The sequence below is a fragment of the Monodon monoceros genome, unplaced genomic scaffold, assembly GCF_005190385.1.
Source record: "Monodon monoceros isolate NGI ecotype Baffin Bay Population unplaced genomic scaffold, NGI_Narwhal_1 Super_Scaffold_21, whole genome shotgun sequence".
Classification (NCBI taxonomy): domain Eukaryota; kingdom Metazoa; phylum Chordata; class Mammalia; order Artiodactyla; family Monodontidae; genus Monodon; species Monodon monoceros.
In genome coordinates this window covers 35572020-35591465 of record NW_021703778.1, presented here as the reverse complement: position 1 = coordinate 35591465, position 19446 = coordinate 35572020, and the positions used below count along the sequence as shown (strand labels likewise).

The 19446-nt window shown below is 41.3% G+C and overlaps 1 protein-coding gene across 3 annotated transcripts in view; it reads right to left on the bottom strand.

The window, feature by feature from the left end:
• BTBD1 (BTB domain containing 1) overlaps positions 1-17849 on the bottom strand; it is a 44704-nt gene extending 26855 nt beyond the window's left edge. For 2 of the 3 annotated variants that reach the window (XM_029237939.1, XM_029237940.1), the window contains exons 1-3: positions 17342-17801; positions 6873-7029; positions 2333-2438 (exon numbers count right to left, since the gene is read on the bottom strand). In XM_029237939.1, the coding sequence (XP_029093772.1) occupies positions 2333-2438; positions 6873-7029; positions 17342-17739 (661 nt within the window). In that variant the 5' untranslated portion in view covers positions 17740-17801. Of the gene's footprint in view, positions 1-2332; positions 2439-6872; positions 7030-17341 lie in introns of all 3 variants that reach the window. The other variant, XM_029237938.1, reaches the window with a different exon arrangement.
• Positions 17850-19446: the final 1597 nt, after the last annotated feature.

The window sequence follows — 19446 nt, the reverse complement described above, 5'->3', positions numbered from 1 at the left end:
AAAGGCAACATTCTAGACATAGCCAGTCAGCCCAGTTGGTCAACAAATATTAACTGAACACATACTATGTTCTACTACTTTCAGTGCTGGAGATACAGTGGTAAACAAGACAAAGTCTCTGCCTTTAAGGACTGTACAATCTAGAAGGAGGAGGTAGACAATCAATATATACATATTCAGACAAAGACCAAGATAAGATTTTCAGAGAGTGATACATATTATGAGAAAAATAAATCAGAGTAACAGAACAGGGATTGTTTAGGGGAATATGGTACTTTACGTAGGCGTGAGATGGCCTGTCTCAGGTCTTGTTTAACCTGAGATCTGAATGATTAAAAGGAGGTAGCCACAGAAAGATTCATGGGGAAAAGGATTCCAATCAGAAGGAACAGAAAATACAAAGGCTCAAAAACACTGAAATAACTGTGGCCAGTGGATATGGAACATAGTGAATGAGAAGCAGAATGGTAGGAGACAAGGTCAGATACAGAAGGAGACAGGTAGTTACTGCCAGCTCTTTACAAAAATTCTGTTTTCTCTTCTTCCTGGGATGTGAGTAGTCTGCATCTCCTAGCTTCCCCTTAAGTTAGGTGGCATCTGGTGACTGAATTCTGTCCAATGAAATAAGAGGCAAAATGAGGGTGCCATTTCAAGGTCAAAGCTTTTAAGATGTGGGTATTTTCCTTGCCCAGGCGTTTTCCCATTTGCTAGCAACATACAGATAATAAGCAGGCTGTAGGAAATGGCAGAGCCACAAGATGCAAGAGAGCCACTCACTGGTCGGGAACACTTCCTTGGACTGCATGAGTGTAAAGAAAATTTCTATTGTGTTGGAGCAGTGTGCATTTTGGGGGTTTATTTGTGCAAATGTGTTGAGCTTGCATTTTGGGGTCTATTTGTTACCACAGCCAAGCCTAGCCTACCCTGACTAATATAAGGCTTGATCACATAGGACCTTGTAAGTTTTGTAAGCAGTTAGAATTTTATTCTAACTGCAGTGGGAAGACACTGGAAGCAAGGATGTGATACAATCTGCTGCTGTGTAGAGAATGGACAGTATGAAAGCAAGGGTGAGTGGAAGCAGGGAGACAATAGGAGACCACAGAGGTTATCCAGGTGAGAGAACAGTGGCTTCGACTAGGTGGGAGCAATGGATATGGTAAGAAATGGTCAGATTCAGGATACCTTTGTTTTTTTTTTTTTTTGGCTGTGCTGCGCTGCTTGCAGGATCTCCGACCAGGGATTGAACCTGGGCCCCGGCAGTGAAAGCACCGAGTCCTAACTGGACTGCCAGGGAATTCCCCCAGGATACGTTTTGAGTGGAGAGCAGAGAGCATGTGCTGATAAACTGCATGTGGGGTATGAAAGAAAGAGAGTAATCAAGAATAACTTCTAGGTTTTTATTTGTGCATGGTGGTGCCATTAGGGAAGAATGAGGAGAAAACTGGAAAGGAACAAAAAGATTTAACAGGGAGTTGGGGGAAATCAATGGCTCTCTTTTAGCTGTGTTGTTGGAAATGCCTATAAAATCTCCAAATGAAGATGTCAAGTAAATAGTTGGGTATATAAATTTGGAGCCCAGAAGAAGGTAAGATTAAAAATAGATATTATGGGTTCATGATGGTGATATTTTAAGTCATAAGCCTGGATCAGCTCTCTCTGCTCTCCTACACGACAAAATTCAAACTCCTCAGCCTGTCACTGCACTGTCCTCCACAAGCTGGCTTGCACCGCCCTTCCTCTACACACACTTCTTCGTGCAGTTCCACTTGCCTCTAATGCCCTCCCCTCTTCATTAACCAAATGTTATCCATTCTCTAAGGCCCACGTCAGAACCTTCTGGGTCAAGATTTTCCTAACACTCCTATGTGAGGTGCTCTCTTCATGTTCTGGATTTGCATAGTAATTATTTTCTATGTATCTAGTTCAGAAAAGGCGTAAGTCACATTTTGCCGTATGTCATCTCTTCTATTTAATGTCTTAAATCTTAATTTTCACATATTTGTTCCCTGATTCTCCAATGAGATGACAGTTTCCTTAAGAAAATGCACATCTTACCCTTCTCTGTATTTCTTATAGGACCCTAGTATAATGCCGTGCATATGGTGAGCATTCAATGAATATGTTTGATTTGACATCTTTTAAAAGGCAATGAGGTAGTTAAGACTTTTAGGAATACTTCAGCAAAATAAAGAAAGCGAAACTCTTAAAGAGGTAGACTTAAATCACTTGGAAAACCCACTAATTTAAAAACAGCTTGTCTGCCAACAAGGCTGACTAGTAAGGCATTACTGTACTTAAAAGGTAACATTTTAATTCACAGTGAACTTACCTATATCAATATCAGTAAACCCTTCTGCACTTATTGCATCCATCGTGCTTTTGTCTATTGTGTCTAGACAAAGACTAGCAAGCTGAGGTTCATCAAATAATCGAGCCTAAACATATAAAAAGCTAGTTACTTTATTTTCATAGTTATTTTACCTTCAGGCTGTACATATTCAAAGCTAATACTGTAAACAATTATAATTGCTAATTATATAAAAACACATACTTAAAATACAATTATAATGTCTATATGTGCTTAAAACTTTTCATTCCACAATCAGAAATAAAAGCTAAAAGCAAAAATGCCCTGCTGAGATAACAATTAATTCATATTACCACTAACAACCCTGTTATTTTTATTTTCATATGCCTATATATGCATTGCCTTGTTTCTTATACATCACTTATGTTATCCTTAATGAAACACTCTAGGTTAGATAAGGCAGACATTATCCCATTATCCAGATGAGGAAACAGAGGCTCAGAGAGGTATACTGACTTGCCTAGTAACATCTAGCTAGTTATGCTCCAAAGCCAGTACTTAAGTCCAAGTCTTAAGATCTTTTCACTAAATGGTAATATCAATTGTCAAGCATACCAGTACCAACAGATCAGATTTTTTTTTTTCCATTTCCTATTTTGATTGGGGGAAGAGAATAAAGTACAAGAATTTTACAGCATGAAAGTTCTGGGAACCTAAGCAAAAACTAGGCCTGACAACAGAGGAGCAAATAAGTAAATTCACATGATGGAATATTACACAATAATGAGAATGAACGATCTACAACTACACACAACAATATGAAGGAATCCCACAAACTTAATGGTAAGCAAAAGAAGGTACTGTATATATTGAGCAAAAGAGTATACAGCTGACCCTTGAACAACTTGGGGGTTAGGGGCACTGACCCTCTGTGCAGTCAAAATCCACATATAACTTATAGTTGGCCCTTTGTATCCGAGGTTCCTCCATATCCTTGGATTCAATCAACCACTAATCATGTAATGCTATAGTATTTACTACTGAAAAAATTACACATATTAAGTGGACCCACAAAGTTCAAACCCGTGTTGTTCAAGGATCAACTGTATACTGTATGATTTTAGCAAAGCTAATCTAGGCTTTAAGAAGTCAGAAGTCAAACTTACAATATGTGCTTTATCAGGATGCATATTATAATTCAAAAAAAAGTTTAAAAATGGGGGCGTTCAAACTCAATTGAAATTTTTTAAAAACTGTAACACTGAAAAAGGAGAAATGAAATTCTTAAAAAAACATAACACTGAAAAAGGAGATACGATGATAGGTGTGCCAATGACCAATTTTCCTTCTGGCCTAGGGTCAGCTCTGTTTACATTTAATAGCATGGACAAAACAGAAGTCTACTGTCTGTATTTCAGTTTTTTCAATTGGCCCAATAATGCTTTTTATAACACTGTTCCTTCTAGCATGGGATCCAGTCTAGGATCACAGTTTTTGTATTTTTAAAATATGAAAAATAGTACATTTTAAAAATTCTAATTTCAGCAGATATTTTAACTGGCCAACTCAGTTTTTATAGGTGAGCTAGTGTTCATGCAAAAATTGATATTTTACTCTAGGAAAAACAATTTTTGGTAAAAATTATTTAATTCAGAGTAGCAATATTTCAGTCACTCAGATACAGTATCAAGTTTCCTTTAGAATCTACTGCTGCTACTTAAGAGGAAAATAAATTTTCTCTAAATTTAGTTTGAGCCTGGCATTACCTGATAAAATAGCACTATTTTTAATGATTGTATCACTTCACAGAGAGTGTTTTTCCCTCTGTAATCTATGCTGGTACAGTATACTGGCTCTTTGTTTTAGAGGGAAGCTAGCATAGGTCCTCTCAAGTAAATGAACATGCTCAGTTCAAATGACTCACTTGGCAGGAACAAGACGTTCACATGACAATTTGTGGGCTAATTCACATGACCCCACCATGAAAATTTTGGAGTAATGTTGAGTTCTAAGACCAATGAGACACTGAAAAGTTTCTTTTTCTCAGTGACATCTGTTAACCCTTGCTACTCAAAGTGTAGTCCAGAAGCACCAGCATCATCTGAAAGTCTGTTAGAAATGCAGACTCTCAGGCCCCACCTTGGCCTCCTGAACTAGAAAGCGTTTTTGGTTTTTTTTTTGCAGTACGTGGGACTCTCACTGCTGTGGCCTCTCCTGTTGCAGAGCACAGGCTCCGGAAGCACAGGATCAGCGGCCATGGCTCACGGGCCCACCCGCTCCACGGCATGTGGGATCTTCCTGGACCGGGGCACGAACCCATGTCTCCTGCATCGGCAGGCGGACTCTCAACCACTGCGCCACCAGGGAAGCCCTAGAAAGCGTATTTTAATTGTCAAAGTTTAATTTACTGGTTTCTAAATTTTTTTTTTCTTTTGGCCATACCGCGCAGCATACGGGATCTTAGTTCCCCGATCAGGTATGAACCCGTGCCCCCTGGAGTGGAAGCGCAGAATCTTAACCATTGGACCGCCAGGGAAGTCCTATTGGTTTCTAAATTTTATGACTGAATTTAAAAAAGAAGAGTAGTTAAGTGACCCTCTCTACACACAACAAAATTGTTTAGACAATAAAGAATCTTATGACTATCAACTTCTTTATTGGATTTTCATCACAAATTCAAAAGAGGAAAAAAATGCAAAGAGACATCACTTATTAGTTACATAATCTTGGTCAAGTTATTTCACCTCCCTGTGCTTCAATTTCCTTGTCTATAAAATGGGGATGATAAGAAAATCTTCACCTAGAATAGCTACATCTCCTAAAGTTATTGTGAAGATTAAAAGAATTAATGCATACCAAGTATTCAGAATGGTACCTGGCACACAATACTCACTCAATACATTTTGCTATTATTATCATCAATATCACCATACCTTACTGGTTTAAGGTTGAGACCTTACTTTTACCACTTGCTGTCTCATGTTATATAACATATTTACCTCTTTACGCTTCCATTTCTTCATCTTTGAAATGGGGATAATAATAAACAACAGCACAGCTGTAATGAGGAGTAAATGTGATAATATATACAAAGGGACTAGCTTAGTGTCTGGAATACAATATATACAGACATGGAGTTCTGTGATTATGTCTAAGAAGAGGTGACATCAGCATGTTCTTTCTTCTATAACTATAAATACTTAACGGCCAAAGATTAAAAAAAAAAATGCCATCAGTCATTTCTGGTATGGCAAAATGGATGTAGAGGGCTTCCCTGGTGGCGCAGTGGTTGACAGTCAGCCTGCCGATGCAGGGGACACGGGTTCATGCCCCGGTCCGGGAAGATCCCACATGCCGCGGAGCGGCTGGGCCTGTGAGCCGTGGCCGCTGAGCCTGCGCGTCCAGAGCCTGTGCTCCGCAACAGGAGAGGCCACAACAGTGAGAGGCCCATGTACAGCAAAAAAAGAAACAAACAAAAAAATTTAAAAAACAAAAATGGATGTAGAACTGGGAAACTTGAGCTGTGGGCTCTGGCCCCACCTAGACTGTTGTGAGACTTTGGGCAGGTAGTTAACTAGCCAGGTTTTAGATTTTTCATTTGGAAAATGAGACGGTTAGGCTAAGGAACAGCCATGATTATTTCCATTACTAATATTCAGTAGGATTATATATTATCAGCTTAGACTCCCCCCCCCATTTTAACTTGCTTAACTCTGTGAAGACCCTATCTCCCCAAAAGGTCTTATTCTGAGGTACTGGGGATTAAAATTTCAACACATGAATTCTGGGGGACACAATTCAACCCCTAGCACAGGGTTATATAGACTAGTTTAGGATTTTGAAAACAAATTTGTAAAAGGGTATCATAACATTGTCTAAAAAGAACAACAATTTATTTATATCTCAAGTATGGAGCTCAGATTACAGGCATTTAACAGATGCTAAATAGTATAAGTTAAAGACTGGTTAATGGTTCCATAGATGTGTTCAGTTTGTAAACATTCATCAGACTGTACACTTATGGTATGTGTACTTTTCTGCATGTATAGTATACTCAGTGAAAACTTTTTTAAATGTCAAAGTAAGGATATTCTTAAATTCTAACTCCTCCAGAAGTGGGTCAGCAAGCTTACAAGACAGAAGACAGTAAATCTTACAACTTTTCTGGACTTGAAATATTCAATCTTAATTTCAGACCCAACGCAAATCAAGAACAAAGATGTCCAGAAAGCTTCATGCTATCATACTCTCAATCATAGCAGGAACAATGCTGGATACTAACCTCAACTCCAATCCTAAACAGTTATATAACTTGGAGTCATAATGCCCTATTTGTATAAGGCTTCAGTTTCTTTACCTATTATATGATATATTAACTCTAATTTGCTTTTCTTTCTAAAATTATATGACTCTGATGTATTTTCCTGAATGATACCAGAAGATTTCATATGCTTTAAAATAATAATCTAGGACTAATTCTCCAGGAAACAGTAAATATTCATATATAGTTGTACCCATTTTTTAAAGCTAAATGATACATACCTTAGCTACATTTACTTACCTGAGTAAGTAACATAAAGGCATTATCTGCCCTCAGATGTTTGGTGAGAAATTCCACACAATGTGCTTCCAAGGCTGGGACTGCATATTTCTTAGCAGTATAAAGAGTGGTCATAACTGTTTCTGGGCCAATTTGAACTTCATCTGAATACAGAAATCTAGGAAACAAGTGGAAATTGCAGAGATGATCAGTAGGGTTTTAGATAAGCAATCCATCAGTGTTAAACCTCTGAGGAATATTTTAAAAGATAATGAGCAAAGTGAAAAATAACTTGAAAAGTACATCAAACTTTCCAGGGCTACAAGGGCATGTGCACACACATCACCTCATTTTATTCTGACTCAATCCTGAGAGGTAGGCAGTGTCCATTTATAGAGGAGACTAAAGTGAAGTGAAGATCATGGGATCGTCGTGTCTCCAAGTCAAATTTTTAGAGTCTTTTGGCACCTACAGCAGCTTAGGATGAGTGGTTCATTTACCTCTCCTTCATCAAAGGATGTTCATGTAAGCAAACCTACAGATGGCTTAAGTTCACATCTCTAAATGTCAAACATCCATTTATTTCCTGATAATGGTGTCTTCTTATTCCGGGCATTTTTTAACCTTTCTTTGTTATCCCAGAATTAGCATTATGACCAAAGACTAGAGTACTGGGGCTCTGGAGGAATAAAACAGTTTAATAGTGTATTAAATGACCCCATATTGCTATGTACTTTTGCGTATTTAGATCCAACTTTCTTTCAAAATACTATCAAACCAATACCTCCTCCCCCACCCCGGTTGGCTGCTTCTAACTGTTAGGTCACTAGATAAATCAGATTCCTAGAAGTGCAGATAAAGCATAAGATTCTCAGAGAAGGCGTGGGCAGTTCTTGCTGAACTATACTGAAGCTTCTGCATATCCACTTCAGGGCTCCTTTGTGGTTCCTCAGAGACCTTTGTGCTTACTGCCCAGTTCTCAGCTACACTCAGCATAGCTGAGTGTGCTGGAGAAATAAGGCATTAAGAACAAGTATTTCATTTTAGCAATACTAAAGACTTAGAAAGAACACTTATTACACTTATATTCCCAGGACCCAAGTCATAAAATAAGAGTTTAAGAGAACCCATTAGGGGGCTTCCCTGGTGGTGCAGTGGTTAAGAATCTACCTGCCAGTGCAGGGGACACAGGTTCAAGCCCTGGTCCAGGAGATTCCCACGTGCCACGCAGCAACTAAGCCCATGCGCCACAACTACTGAGCCTGTGCTCTAGAGCCCGCGAGCCTAGAGCCTGTGCTCTGCAACAAGAGAAGCCACTGCAATGAGAAGCCTGTACACCGCAATGAAGAGTAGCCCCTGCTCGCCGCAACTAGAAAAAGCCCGCATGCAGCAACGAAGACCCAATGCAGCCAAAAATAAATACATTTATTAAAAAAAAAAAGAAAACCCATTAACATCTTTCAGAACACTCTATACAGTAAAGTGAGTGAGGAAAGGAAGTTCTATTTCATGTCCCTATCCACTGCTTTTCAATTTCTTCTTTTATTCTGGTGGGCAGACTCACCGCCCAAGATGAAATTCTAGCCTGTTGCATCCCCCTAACATCCCACCCTAACCAAATGCTGGCATTCCTCTAATAATATCATTACCCTTACAACTACCTCCAGTGGAGGCTGTGCATTCTCATACTTCCCTATGTCTCAGGTTCAAAAGTGAAGGTTGCTGGTTTTCAAGATTACACTGTTTTCAAAAATTTTTTCAAAAACCTTTCAAGTCAGCCATCTGTATCACCCTCATAATACTCATTTAACATCAGGTGCCACTTGGTGATGAGTACAGGGAATGAAAAAACCACTTAGTCCCTTATAGTCAGGGGTAGGGGAATGAATAAAAAGGAGAGAGAGAAAATGAACATTTGTTGCGTCGCTACCATCTGACAGATGCCAATTCATTTAATCCTCCCACAAGGAAGGTAGGCGCTGCTACCTGCATTTTAAAGATGAGGAAACAGAGGCTGGGAAAATGCAAGAGCTGTCTACTGTAACACGCCATTTCTGGGCTTCTGGCTGCTCTCAGTGCTAGACTATCAGGCCCGTCAGGTGAGGGCTGTTTTAATTTGCCTGGACTCAGGGAGAGATGGCTTGGGTTTGAGCCTATTCCATCACCTGACAGCTATGTGACTTTAAACGAGTTATCATTGTGTTCCTCTCTGAAAAGAGATGTGGATAACAGTATCTACTTCATAATGCTCTGGTGAGGATTAATATCAGTTAAAATACACAAAGTGTTTTGAATAATGCCTGACAAATACTTAGCCTCAGTAAATGTTAGCTGTTTATTTTTATATTGCTTCATTTCTATTTTCCTCTGCATTTCAGAAGGTTTCCTTGCCAGTCTTCTAGCCCTTCTATTTTTCTCCCCAGCAATCACATGTTTAAATTTCTAAGAATTCTTGCTTCTTTCTTGTGTGTTCCTTTTTTTTTTAACTCCACAGCACTGTCTCCTTTTTACGGATGCAAAAATGTTCTCAAGTCTCCAAGTTTTAAAAGTTCCTTTCTGTTCCCTGAATTACCTATTTCCTTGAGGATCAGCTGTTCTTGGTCTTTTTCATATTCTGATTTTCCTTATATGTCAAAAGATTAATGATTATCTCCAGTTGAATATCCTGGTAGCTGGTAAGTTTTCTTTGCTGCTGTGTTAAGTGTAGGACTGCTTTCCAGCTAAAACATTCTCCAAAATGGAAAGGGTGGCTGGGAGCTGTGCATGTGGGAGGCTTGCTGACTGGCACCTTGCATTAGAGTGGGAAGGCAGCCTTTAGGTTAGAGACCAACCCCCCCCCCCTGCCGCCACCCATGCCATTACCCTGGAGTCCCTAAACCAAATCAGCACCCTAGTTCTCCCCAGGTGGTTTGTCTAGTTTATTTAAAGAGGAGCCTGTCAGATGTCACCAGGAGTTAGCATACAAGAGGGGGTTTGAGGGGATGGCCTATAAACAGGCTTTAAATTAATGCCCATGTTTTAACCCTACCTTCTCATTTTCACCCTCTTCACTACCAACTCTCCACCTAGAGCCGTGCTGGGGCTCAGCCAGGAAAGGCAGCTCCCACCACCACTGTAGTTCCTCATGCTCTGGATTCTGGGCTCCAGACTTGGCCACTCCATTTCATCATCAACACACTTCCAACTGCTTTGTTCCTTTTCCACACTGGCTTCCAATCTCTCTCCTTTTTTTTTGTCTTCACTGTAATGGATTTATTTTCTTTTGTATTTCTTTACAGTCGGTTTAACTGGGGCAGAGAGAAGGCTAACATCATGCTCAGTTCCCTTCCTAAACTAGAAACCGAGGAAGTTTTTGTTTTAAGGGCAAGATAGGAAGAAGTCTTTACATCTGTCTTAATCTTTTTTCAAGCAAAAATTACTAGAGTTATAAAATATAGAGCTGAAATGTGGGGCCTTTATTACCATTTGTTTGAGTAGATTCAAACTTAAGGAAACCAGCTCCACAAAGTTGAAGTACATGGTTCTTTAAGAATCTATAAGGGGGGCCCCTGACAGGGAGATCTGGAAAAGCTTCCTACAAGAATTTCTACCTGAGATCTAAAAGATGAAAAGAGGGCAGGAAGAACATTCCAGGAACCAAAGAATTGTGTTTTTAGACTATTCTATATGGTCCAAAACCCCATTCAAATTGCTTTTATGAAATTATACCTCAGTAATATACCTTTGGCTCGAATATATTTAAGAAACATCTACATTTATATCTAAGACATAGATTGAGGATACTACTGATGTCAGTAATGCCTTCATTTATTTATTTTTTTGGGCTGCGTCGGGTCTTCGTTGCTGTGCGCAGGCTTTTCTCTAGTTGCATCGAGCGGGGGCTACTCTTCGTTGTGGTGCGGTGGCATCTCATTGCAGAGTGTGGGATCTAGGGCACACGGGCTCAGTAGTTGTTGCTCGCGGGCTCCAGAGCACAGGCTCAGTAGTTGTGGCACACGGGCTTAGTTGCTCCACGGCATGTGGCATCTTCCTGTACCAGGGCTCGAACCCGTGTCCCCTGCATTGGCAGGCGGATTCTTAACCACTGCACCACCAGGTAAGTCCCAGTAATGCCTTCTTTATGAGGGGACTGCATCAGGAATTTTTTTTTTAACTGATCTTATTGTCAGACAGAGTTGTGCATCTCCTAAGCAGTTGGTTTGTTTTTAATCTACAAACACTATGAATTGTAACTGACTAGCCAGGTTTCTCTTTTTGTAATAGTTGCTAAAATTATCAAAATTAAGTTTGTAGAGTACCTATAGCATGCATTTTTGTATTGGCTTCATCTTGGCTCTGTTTTATTTCTTATCCTTGTGTTTCTTGTATGACATTTTAAATTCTTTTTGGAGCAATGCAAGTTATAAATAAATACTAGACTATAAACAATAAGAGAGGGAACTCTGTGTTTCTTATATTTTTCCCTATATCTTTCCTACAGCATCAGACACAGTGTGGGCACCTGGCTAAGCCTTAATGAATACATGTTAGCCGACTAGACAATTCAGTACAGGTTTCTAGCTATCATTGACAGGGAAACCATTTTCATTTCTAATAAGAAAAAAGGCTACTTGAAAATCCTAGAATCACCTTGATTCATATTTTATCAATACATCCATGTTTTCTCTACATTCTATTTAATTACTAAAACTGCTATATTAAACAAACTATGTAAGCCAGTGTTTACAAAATATAATTAAAAATTAAACATATTAGCACAATACTTTGTATTTTAAAGTGAACATTTCAGCTCTGATACACTACCTTTAAGGACAAGAGCACAGAGAAATAATTACAGGTCATCAAACTATTTCTGATTTCTCCCCGAAGATGAATGGCTTTCCAAAAGATAAAACTTAGGTTACATTTAATCTAATTTAAAAATTAAAAGACTAAGGTAAAAATTTCATTTTAAATTAGAAAAATCACAAGATCATGCACAAGAAACTGTGTATCACTACTGATTCTTTCATTTTACTCAAAAACATTTATTGAGGGACTATATAATAACAAGACACTGAGACAGGTCCTAGAAATACAAATACGAGAGCGATAGCTCTGCCCATAAAAAGCTTATCGTATGGTAATAAAATGATTAAAAAGTAATGTCATAATTACAACAGAATTATGCATTAGGCATGGTTTGATAACTAATCTCTAAAGATGGCACCAATAAATCACGCCTCCTACTATCCATACCCTTATACAGATCTGTCCCATGAGGAATCTGGGCTAATCCTGTTTGCCTCTCGTTAACTAACAGAATGTGGCAGAAGTTAACACTATGCCAGTCTGGGACCTAAGCTTTGAGGATGCCTGGCAGCTCCTACTTTTGTGCTTTCTGGGGCCATGGGCTGCTGTTATCCAAGAAGTCAAGTTACCCTGCTGGAAAGATCAGCTGGAGAAGACATGGAGAAAGAGAGAAAAAGGTTCAGCCAACTCAGTCTGAATCAAACCTCCAGATGACTCCAGCCCCAACTGCTATCAGACTATGACTGCATTGGAGACCTGAAGAATATGCTATAAGAACCTCCCACACAACCCTGAAAGATAATAAAACCATGTTTAAGCTGCTAAGTGTTGGAGCTGTTTGTTGTACAGCAATAGATACAAAACTTGCTACAAGAGATTAGATGAGGCAGAGTGCAAAATTAATGATGTTTTATAGAGGAGATAAAGCCTGAAGTATATCTGAAGGGTGGTAATTAAGTGTGGAAATCTTCTAGGCAGAAAGACTAAGTACAAAGGCAAGGAGGCTTTAGAAGGCAAGTATTAAAATAAGGGAAAGGCCATCAGTAGAGTCGGGGCACTGAGCAGATGGAGAGGAAGGGGAATAGATATCAAATCATAAAGGTCTTGTATACCTGCTGAAATGTTTAAACTGCATCCTGTATGCAAAAAGAAGACATTAAGAGATTCAGGGGAATTGTGATGTCGTCTGGATGTGAGAGAAATAACTTTGTTAACAGTGTGAAGAGTGGAGAGAGCTAAGTCTAAAGGCAGTGGTCTGTCTGAAGCAATGCTGGAAAAAATTAAGAGAAGGGGGCTGAACCTTCATGACTGGTCCAAACAGGATAAGAAACACATGGAACAGACTGGAACCAAACTACAGCTTGGAGCCAAGCCCACCTGAGTCAATCCCCAACTGACCCACAGAACAAGAATATTCAAAGGAAGAATAAATGATTGTCTTTTTTAAGCCCCTGAGTTTTGGGGTGCTTTATAGCATTATTGTGGCAAAAGCTGACTGAGACAGGGCCTAATAAGCGTGCCTGCCTCAAAGACTCTTCTGAAATTTGAGTTCCCACAAGGTGCTTAGGAATAAACGGTAAGCGGAACGTGGCAAGCACTCATTAAGTGTTAGATATTTTTACTGTTGACATGTCCATCTGTATGGGTACTAGACATTCGTTTGTGATTGTCCAGTTGGAAACTGGGTTCGGGCTGAGTACAAGTTTGGCAATATAGCTGGGGGAGTATGTAGTGCCATGGGTTAATGGGAGAAAGGAAGAAGACAGCTGAAGACAGAACCTGAGGAATAGCTGTCACCTGAGGAACCCATGTCTCCTTCCAGCCACCGCTCCATTTCTCTGTTCCTCGTTGCAACAAAACTCCGAGAGGATTATTTATACTAGTGGTCTCCAGCTCCTCACTTCATATTTTCTCCCCAATCTACTCTAATCCTTTTGTTGAAATCACTCTTGCCAGTGCTATCAATAGCCTCCATGTTGTCAAAACCAATAATCAATTCAATGTTCTCATTTTACCCAACTCTCAGCAGCATTTAACATAGTCAACAACTCCCTCTTTATTGGCGCACTTTCTTCAACAGGACTTTCAGGACACCACGTGGGCTCCTTGCTTTCCCTTCTAATTCCACTAACAGCTGTGGCTCAGTCTCATCCTATGCTCCTCCTCCTCTGCTACATCTCTACATGCTGGAGGGTCCCAGAGCTCATCCTTGTACCTCCTTCTCTTCACAGTCTATTACACATTCCTTCCCTAGGTAATCTCACCTGGCCTCATGGTTTAAATACCATTTACTCTTAACTTTCAAATTTATATTCAGCAAGCAGCTCTTCCCTAAACTCCAGGTTCGTATTTCTAACTGGCTGCTCTTATATCCCTCCTTGGATGTCTGGTAAATCTTCTTGGTTCTACCTTCAAAATATATCCAGATTTTGACTACTTCTCATCATGTCCATCACTACCACCCTGGTATATATAACCCACCATCAGCTCTTGCCTGAACTACTGCAAGAGCCTCTTTTGTTCAATTCCCTGCTACTCATTTTACTCCTTCCACAGTCTAATCTCCAAACAACTGCCAGAATGAGTTTTTAAAAAATGTAAACCAGATCATATCGCTCCCCTGTTCAAATGCTTCCCACCAGACACCAGAGGGAATCCAAGTCCTTCCACAGGCTCCACAGCCCTGCATGACCCTGGCCAGCCTATCTTTTTGACCTTATCTTCTACCACTTTCCCCTGTATTCTATCTGCCCAAATCACACTGGTTTACTCTTGCAATTCCTCTAACAGGAGAAATTTGGGGCTTTAAACATGTTTTTCCTTGCTTAGAATGCTCCTTCCCTCATGACTTGATCATTTTCCCTTAAAATACTTACCAGTACTTGACATTATATCTTTGTTTCTCCCTACTGGATAATAAGCTCCACGAGGGCAGGGACTTTCTCTTGTTCACTGCTGTATCCAATATCTAAAACAGTGACTGGCACAAGGAGGCAGTATTTCTTTATTCTTTTTTTTTTTTTTAGACAGGTCTCAGATCAGATAGGGCCTTAGAGACCACATTAAGGATTCGGATTTAAGAACAATCAGGAGGCATTGGGAGGGTTTAAACTAGGAAAAGAATATAATAAGATCTATAATTATAAAGTTACTTCGGCTATTGTATAAAGAATGATCGGAAGGGATTAGGGGTACATGTGGGGAAATAAAAGGGGAGATTTTTACAGCAGGTGGCTCAGCTATGGTAAAGCTGCTTGGGATAAAGAGAAGATTCAAGAGATTGCTAAATAGATGGAATGAACAGGACTGGATATGTGGATATAAGAGAGAAAGAAGACAAAGTCCATAACAAGGGAGGCAGTATTTCTCAAATGAGCAACTAAAGAACATCACATAAAGGTCTGGCAGATCAAAGTGAGCAGTTTCTTAAAGTGCTTCAAACTCAAGTTCAAAAGCCTTTAAGTAATATTAACTAATTCAAGTTGTAAACATAAAAGTATGCCCAAGCTAACCTGCTTTTCCACCTCAGCAAGTACTGTGAGACATCTTTTTGTCACGCAATAATAGGTAAGTACAGCACCTATGCTTCATAACCAGCCGTTAAATAACCTAAGTTCAAAAATGACTTTCAGAATAGAACAATGCCTAGAACCTGAAGTACAAATACCATGACTATGCTGAAAATAGGAAAATTTCAAGGACTCAGATTAATTCACTTATTTTCTATTGATGGGAAAGTACTGACTGATCAACAGCTTCAGTGAAAGTATGAAATCAGCATTTTCCCTCTACATTCTTATCCTAGCAGTCTCAATGTTTATTAAAGGAAAAAGCTACCCAACAATATTTTTAGATCAGTGGCTCTCACGTATCAGTATTTAGGGAGAGTATTAAATATGCTCTCAAGGTCCCACCTCCAAATATTACAATATTGTAAGGAGGGAAGAGACCTAACAAATTTAACAAGTACTCCAGGTGATTACAATGCAGGTGGACCAACAGCTCATTAAAGAATACTTCTAGTTTAGAAAATCTAGATGAGCTATAACCAATCCTCCTGGTTGACTTCAAACCAAAAACCAAAATGATCTAGATCCTAGCTTTTGAGTTGTTTTTTCCCCCTTTATAAATGTAATTGAACTAAATTACAAAAAATATGAGAAACAAAGAGAAAAAAAAGTCAACATCATCTTACCATTCCAACACAACTTTGGTTAGCATTTTGGTATACTTCCTTCTCTCCTTTTCTCTAAGTATACATTTGCTGTTTCTTTTCCCAGTTTTTAATCATAGTGAGCACAGTTTCAAATGCTAATTATATACATTTTCCACATTAATATTATTACCTAGTCTTCATGAATATCATACTTAGTTGCTGCACTACATTCCATCAAATGCACCTATCACTGTTTATCTAAGCATTCTCTCTGCTTGACTACTTCCTCACTACTATAAATAATCCTGCCTTAAATATTTTTGTGGGGAACATTTTCAGTACTTGAATACCTCCTACCTGTGGGGAAAACAATCTACAGTGCCAGACTGTTTTACCACCACCTCTGTCAGAGAGGGCTCCCCAGATGTTATCTTAAAAAAAAAACAAAACTGGAGGGTTTAATGGAAGAGGAAAAGTACATTTTTTAATTTGCACTTCTTTAATTACTATCGAAGTTAAACATTCATTGTTAATTATTATTTTTTTCTTTCCCTAAGTTATCTATCCTGTCTTTATCCACTTATTAATGGGATTTTAGATTTCTTTTCTACCTGTGTTGTGTTAACTTTGTATTCAATTTCCTTGATTTTCCTGAGAGCTGTGAGCCTTTGTGGAGTATTTATCTCTTCCACTGACCTACCTGTTTTTGTCTCAGTACCACCCAAGACTGCTATTTTAATGATACATTCTACTCAGGCAGATAAAACCATCTTGGTATAATGAAACACACATGGCCTCTGGTATGACTTGGCTCTGTTACCTCTTCAAGTTACTTGACTTCTCTGGGCCGCAGTCCCATTTGTAAAATTGTAGCAAACAATACCTATACGTTCCGAAACGGCCTTTCGTGAATAACAGCTAATAATGCCAAACTAGTAGCTCCCTTCCATTAAATAAAATTAATCAGAAGTCAATCTTCTATCCTCAAGTAATCAAAAAAAACCTCTTAACATCGAAAGGGAGATTCGTTTTTAAGCAAACATAACCTTATCTGCAGGAACAAAAGGTAGCTAAAGCCAAACTTACTTGTTTTGATATTCACTGTCCTGGATCATGACAACTAACACGAATGAAAAAGGCGTAAGAGGATAAAAATAAAATAAAAGTAAAAATAAATTTTAAAAAAATTTAAAAGGTCATCTCGCCTACAAGACTTCCCAAGTATCCCTCTTCCCCAACAAAAACCTAAAACGTCGCAAATGGGCAATCAGGACAACCTGACCCATACTCTGTCCTCACCACTTCTCTAATTCCCAAGCGTGGGCAACAACCCGCTACTGGAATGTGAAAACGCACGCTAATTGGCCTTAGACACTAATATTTACTCTCACAGCCGGCGGGCAGCCGTCCCGGCCGACAAATTTCGGTTTCGCCCTTCCCGAGCATCACAGACTCGGGAGGAAATTGAGGCCGGGAGGGTAAGGAGAGCCTTGCCCAAGGACACCGCGGGGTTGGGGAGGCCGGCTCGGTGCCCGCCGCTCACCTCAGCAGCGCCAGGAAGGCGGCGGGCTCCACGTCGGGCAGCTCGATCTCGGCCGACGTGGTGGCCATGCCGCCGTTGAACATGGCGTCGAAGACTGCGCTGCCGGCAGCCAGCACGAAGCGGTGGGCGGGGATGCGCTGCGGGCCCCCAGCGGCGGCGGCGCCGCGGCCCTTGCCCAGCACGAAGCGCACATCGCTCAGCAACTCCGAATTGAAGAGGAACGCGAAGCGCTCCTTCAGCGACGCCTTGGTCGCCTGCCAGTTGTACAGCGGCTCCCGCTGCAGGGGTAGCAGGGGCCCCAGAGAGGACGGCGGCGGCGGCGGCGGCCCCGCGGCGCCCGGCTCCTCCTCAGCCCCCGGGACCTGCTCGCCCGTAGCTGCCGGTCCGAGCGAGGCCATCCTCCAGCGGCGCGGCTCTGCGGGCTAGAGACAGCGCTCCCGCCGACCAGCCGCCATCGCCGAGGCCGTCCCCCGAGGCCGGCACCGCCTCCCTGCCTTCCGGGAAAGGCGCTTCCGGAGGCCGCGCGCCTCCGCCGGCCCCGCCCTGAGCTGCCCTGCGCGCGTCCCCGCTGGGCCGGGAGGCGGAGGCGCGCGTGGCTGCCCAGGCCGGACCTGGAGGGGACCGTGACCCCTGCGGCGTCTGGGCCGCCCTGGGCGCGCCGAGCTTACCCGAGCCCCGCGCTCCGGGTGGTGGGACTTCGGTGGGCTACATGCAGCCCGGCACGGGCGCCTCCTCAGACCTGCGGGCCCCGAAGCCCTCGCCCCTCCCTACCTTCAGGCCCCTCGTCACCAGCTGCAGCGCCCCCCACTTGTATCTAGGACAGGTTCCTAGGCTCTCCTTCTAGGAGTCGCAGGCCTGGAAGTGGAGGGGGCCCGAGGGCATAGCCGGCAAAGCATGTGGGAGGGGACGACCTGATTCCACGTAGCCCCCTCCCCCAGTGTCGTCCAAGTCACCGCTCCAGAGGGCCGCTGCTCCTGTAGTACCCCTGGAGCACAGCTTGGAGACCCTCTGCATCTAACAGCCTTCCCTTTCCTCCTTCTTCCTGTTCTGTCTCTAATTTTGGTATCTCTGTGGACTCAGGCATTTTTTAAAATGTATTTTAACCCATTACCAAAAATTAACCCTATTTTAAATCTCAAAAAAACCCTCAAAGGTACCAAAGCAAAAATAATACAAGTAGTATAGGCTGCATAATCTGGTACGGGACAATAAAGTCATAATTTAACAGCAAAAAAAATGAAGACACTGCGTTATCAAAACTTGTGGAACACAAAAGTTGAGCTCAAGGCTAGGGCATAGCCAAAAGCAGTTGTTTACCAAAATGAAAACAATGAAAATAAGTGAAATAGAGGATCTGGGAGGATGGCAGAGTAGGAAGCACCAGGAATCTGACTCCCCACCTAAATAACAATTCCACTAGCTGAATCTGTCTGATGTACTTATTTTGGAACTCTGGACTCTGTTGAAGGCTGGTAACTTCTAGGGGAAGACTTGGACAGTAAATCGCTGTTAATTTTGGTCAACTTGAGCTCTTTGCACAGTAGCAGCTACCCATCCGTCACCACCAGCTGCATGGCAGTACCCGTGTTCCTGGAGCAGCTTGCACACAGCTTTGTCACCTACAAATTGGCACTTGCCATCTACCTCTATAAGGATCAAATTATGAGCCACTGCAGCTGCTGACCTTCAACACCCCCTGAAAGGAGTTCAGGGTGGAGATCGGGAATGAGGCACTCTGTGCTCTGGGAAAAACTGGCAGAACAGGTCTTCGGATAGTTAGATATTTTCAGGAGTCCAATTCTTGTATCTCCTCATATCTAGAAAAGCACTAAAATCCTTTACGGTGATGTCTGCTCCTTGTGACTAACAGTAAACTTCACAAGACTAGCAGAAAACTTCAAAAAATATGTGCTTGATTGCATGTACTCCCCCTTCACCAAAATCACATATATACTGACCTCCCCACTCTTTGGAGCAGTTTCTCAGAGCTATCTGAAATGCTGTCTCCCAGGCTATAGTCCTCATTTTGCCCCAAATAAAACTTAACTCACAACTCTAACATTGTGCATTTTTTTTTCAGTCAACAGCTTGTAGGAGGAGCCAGG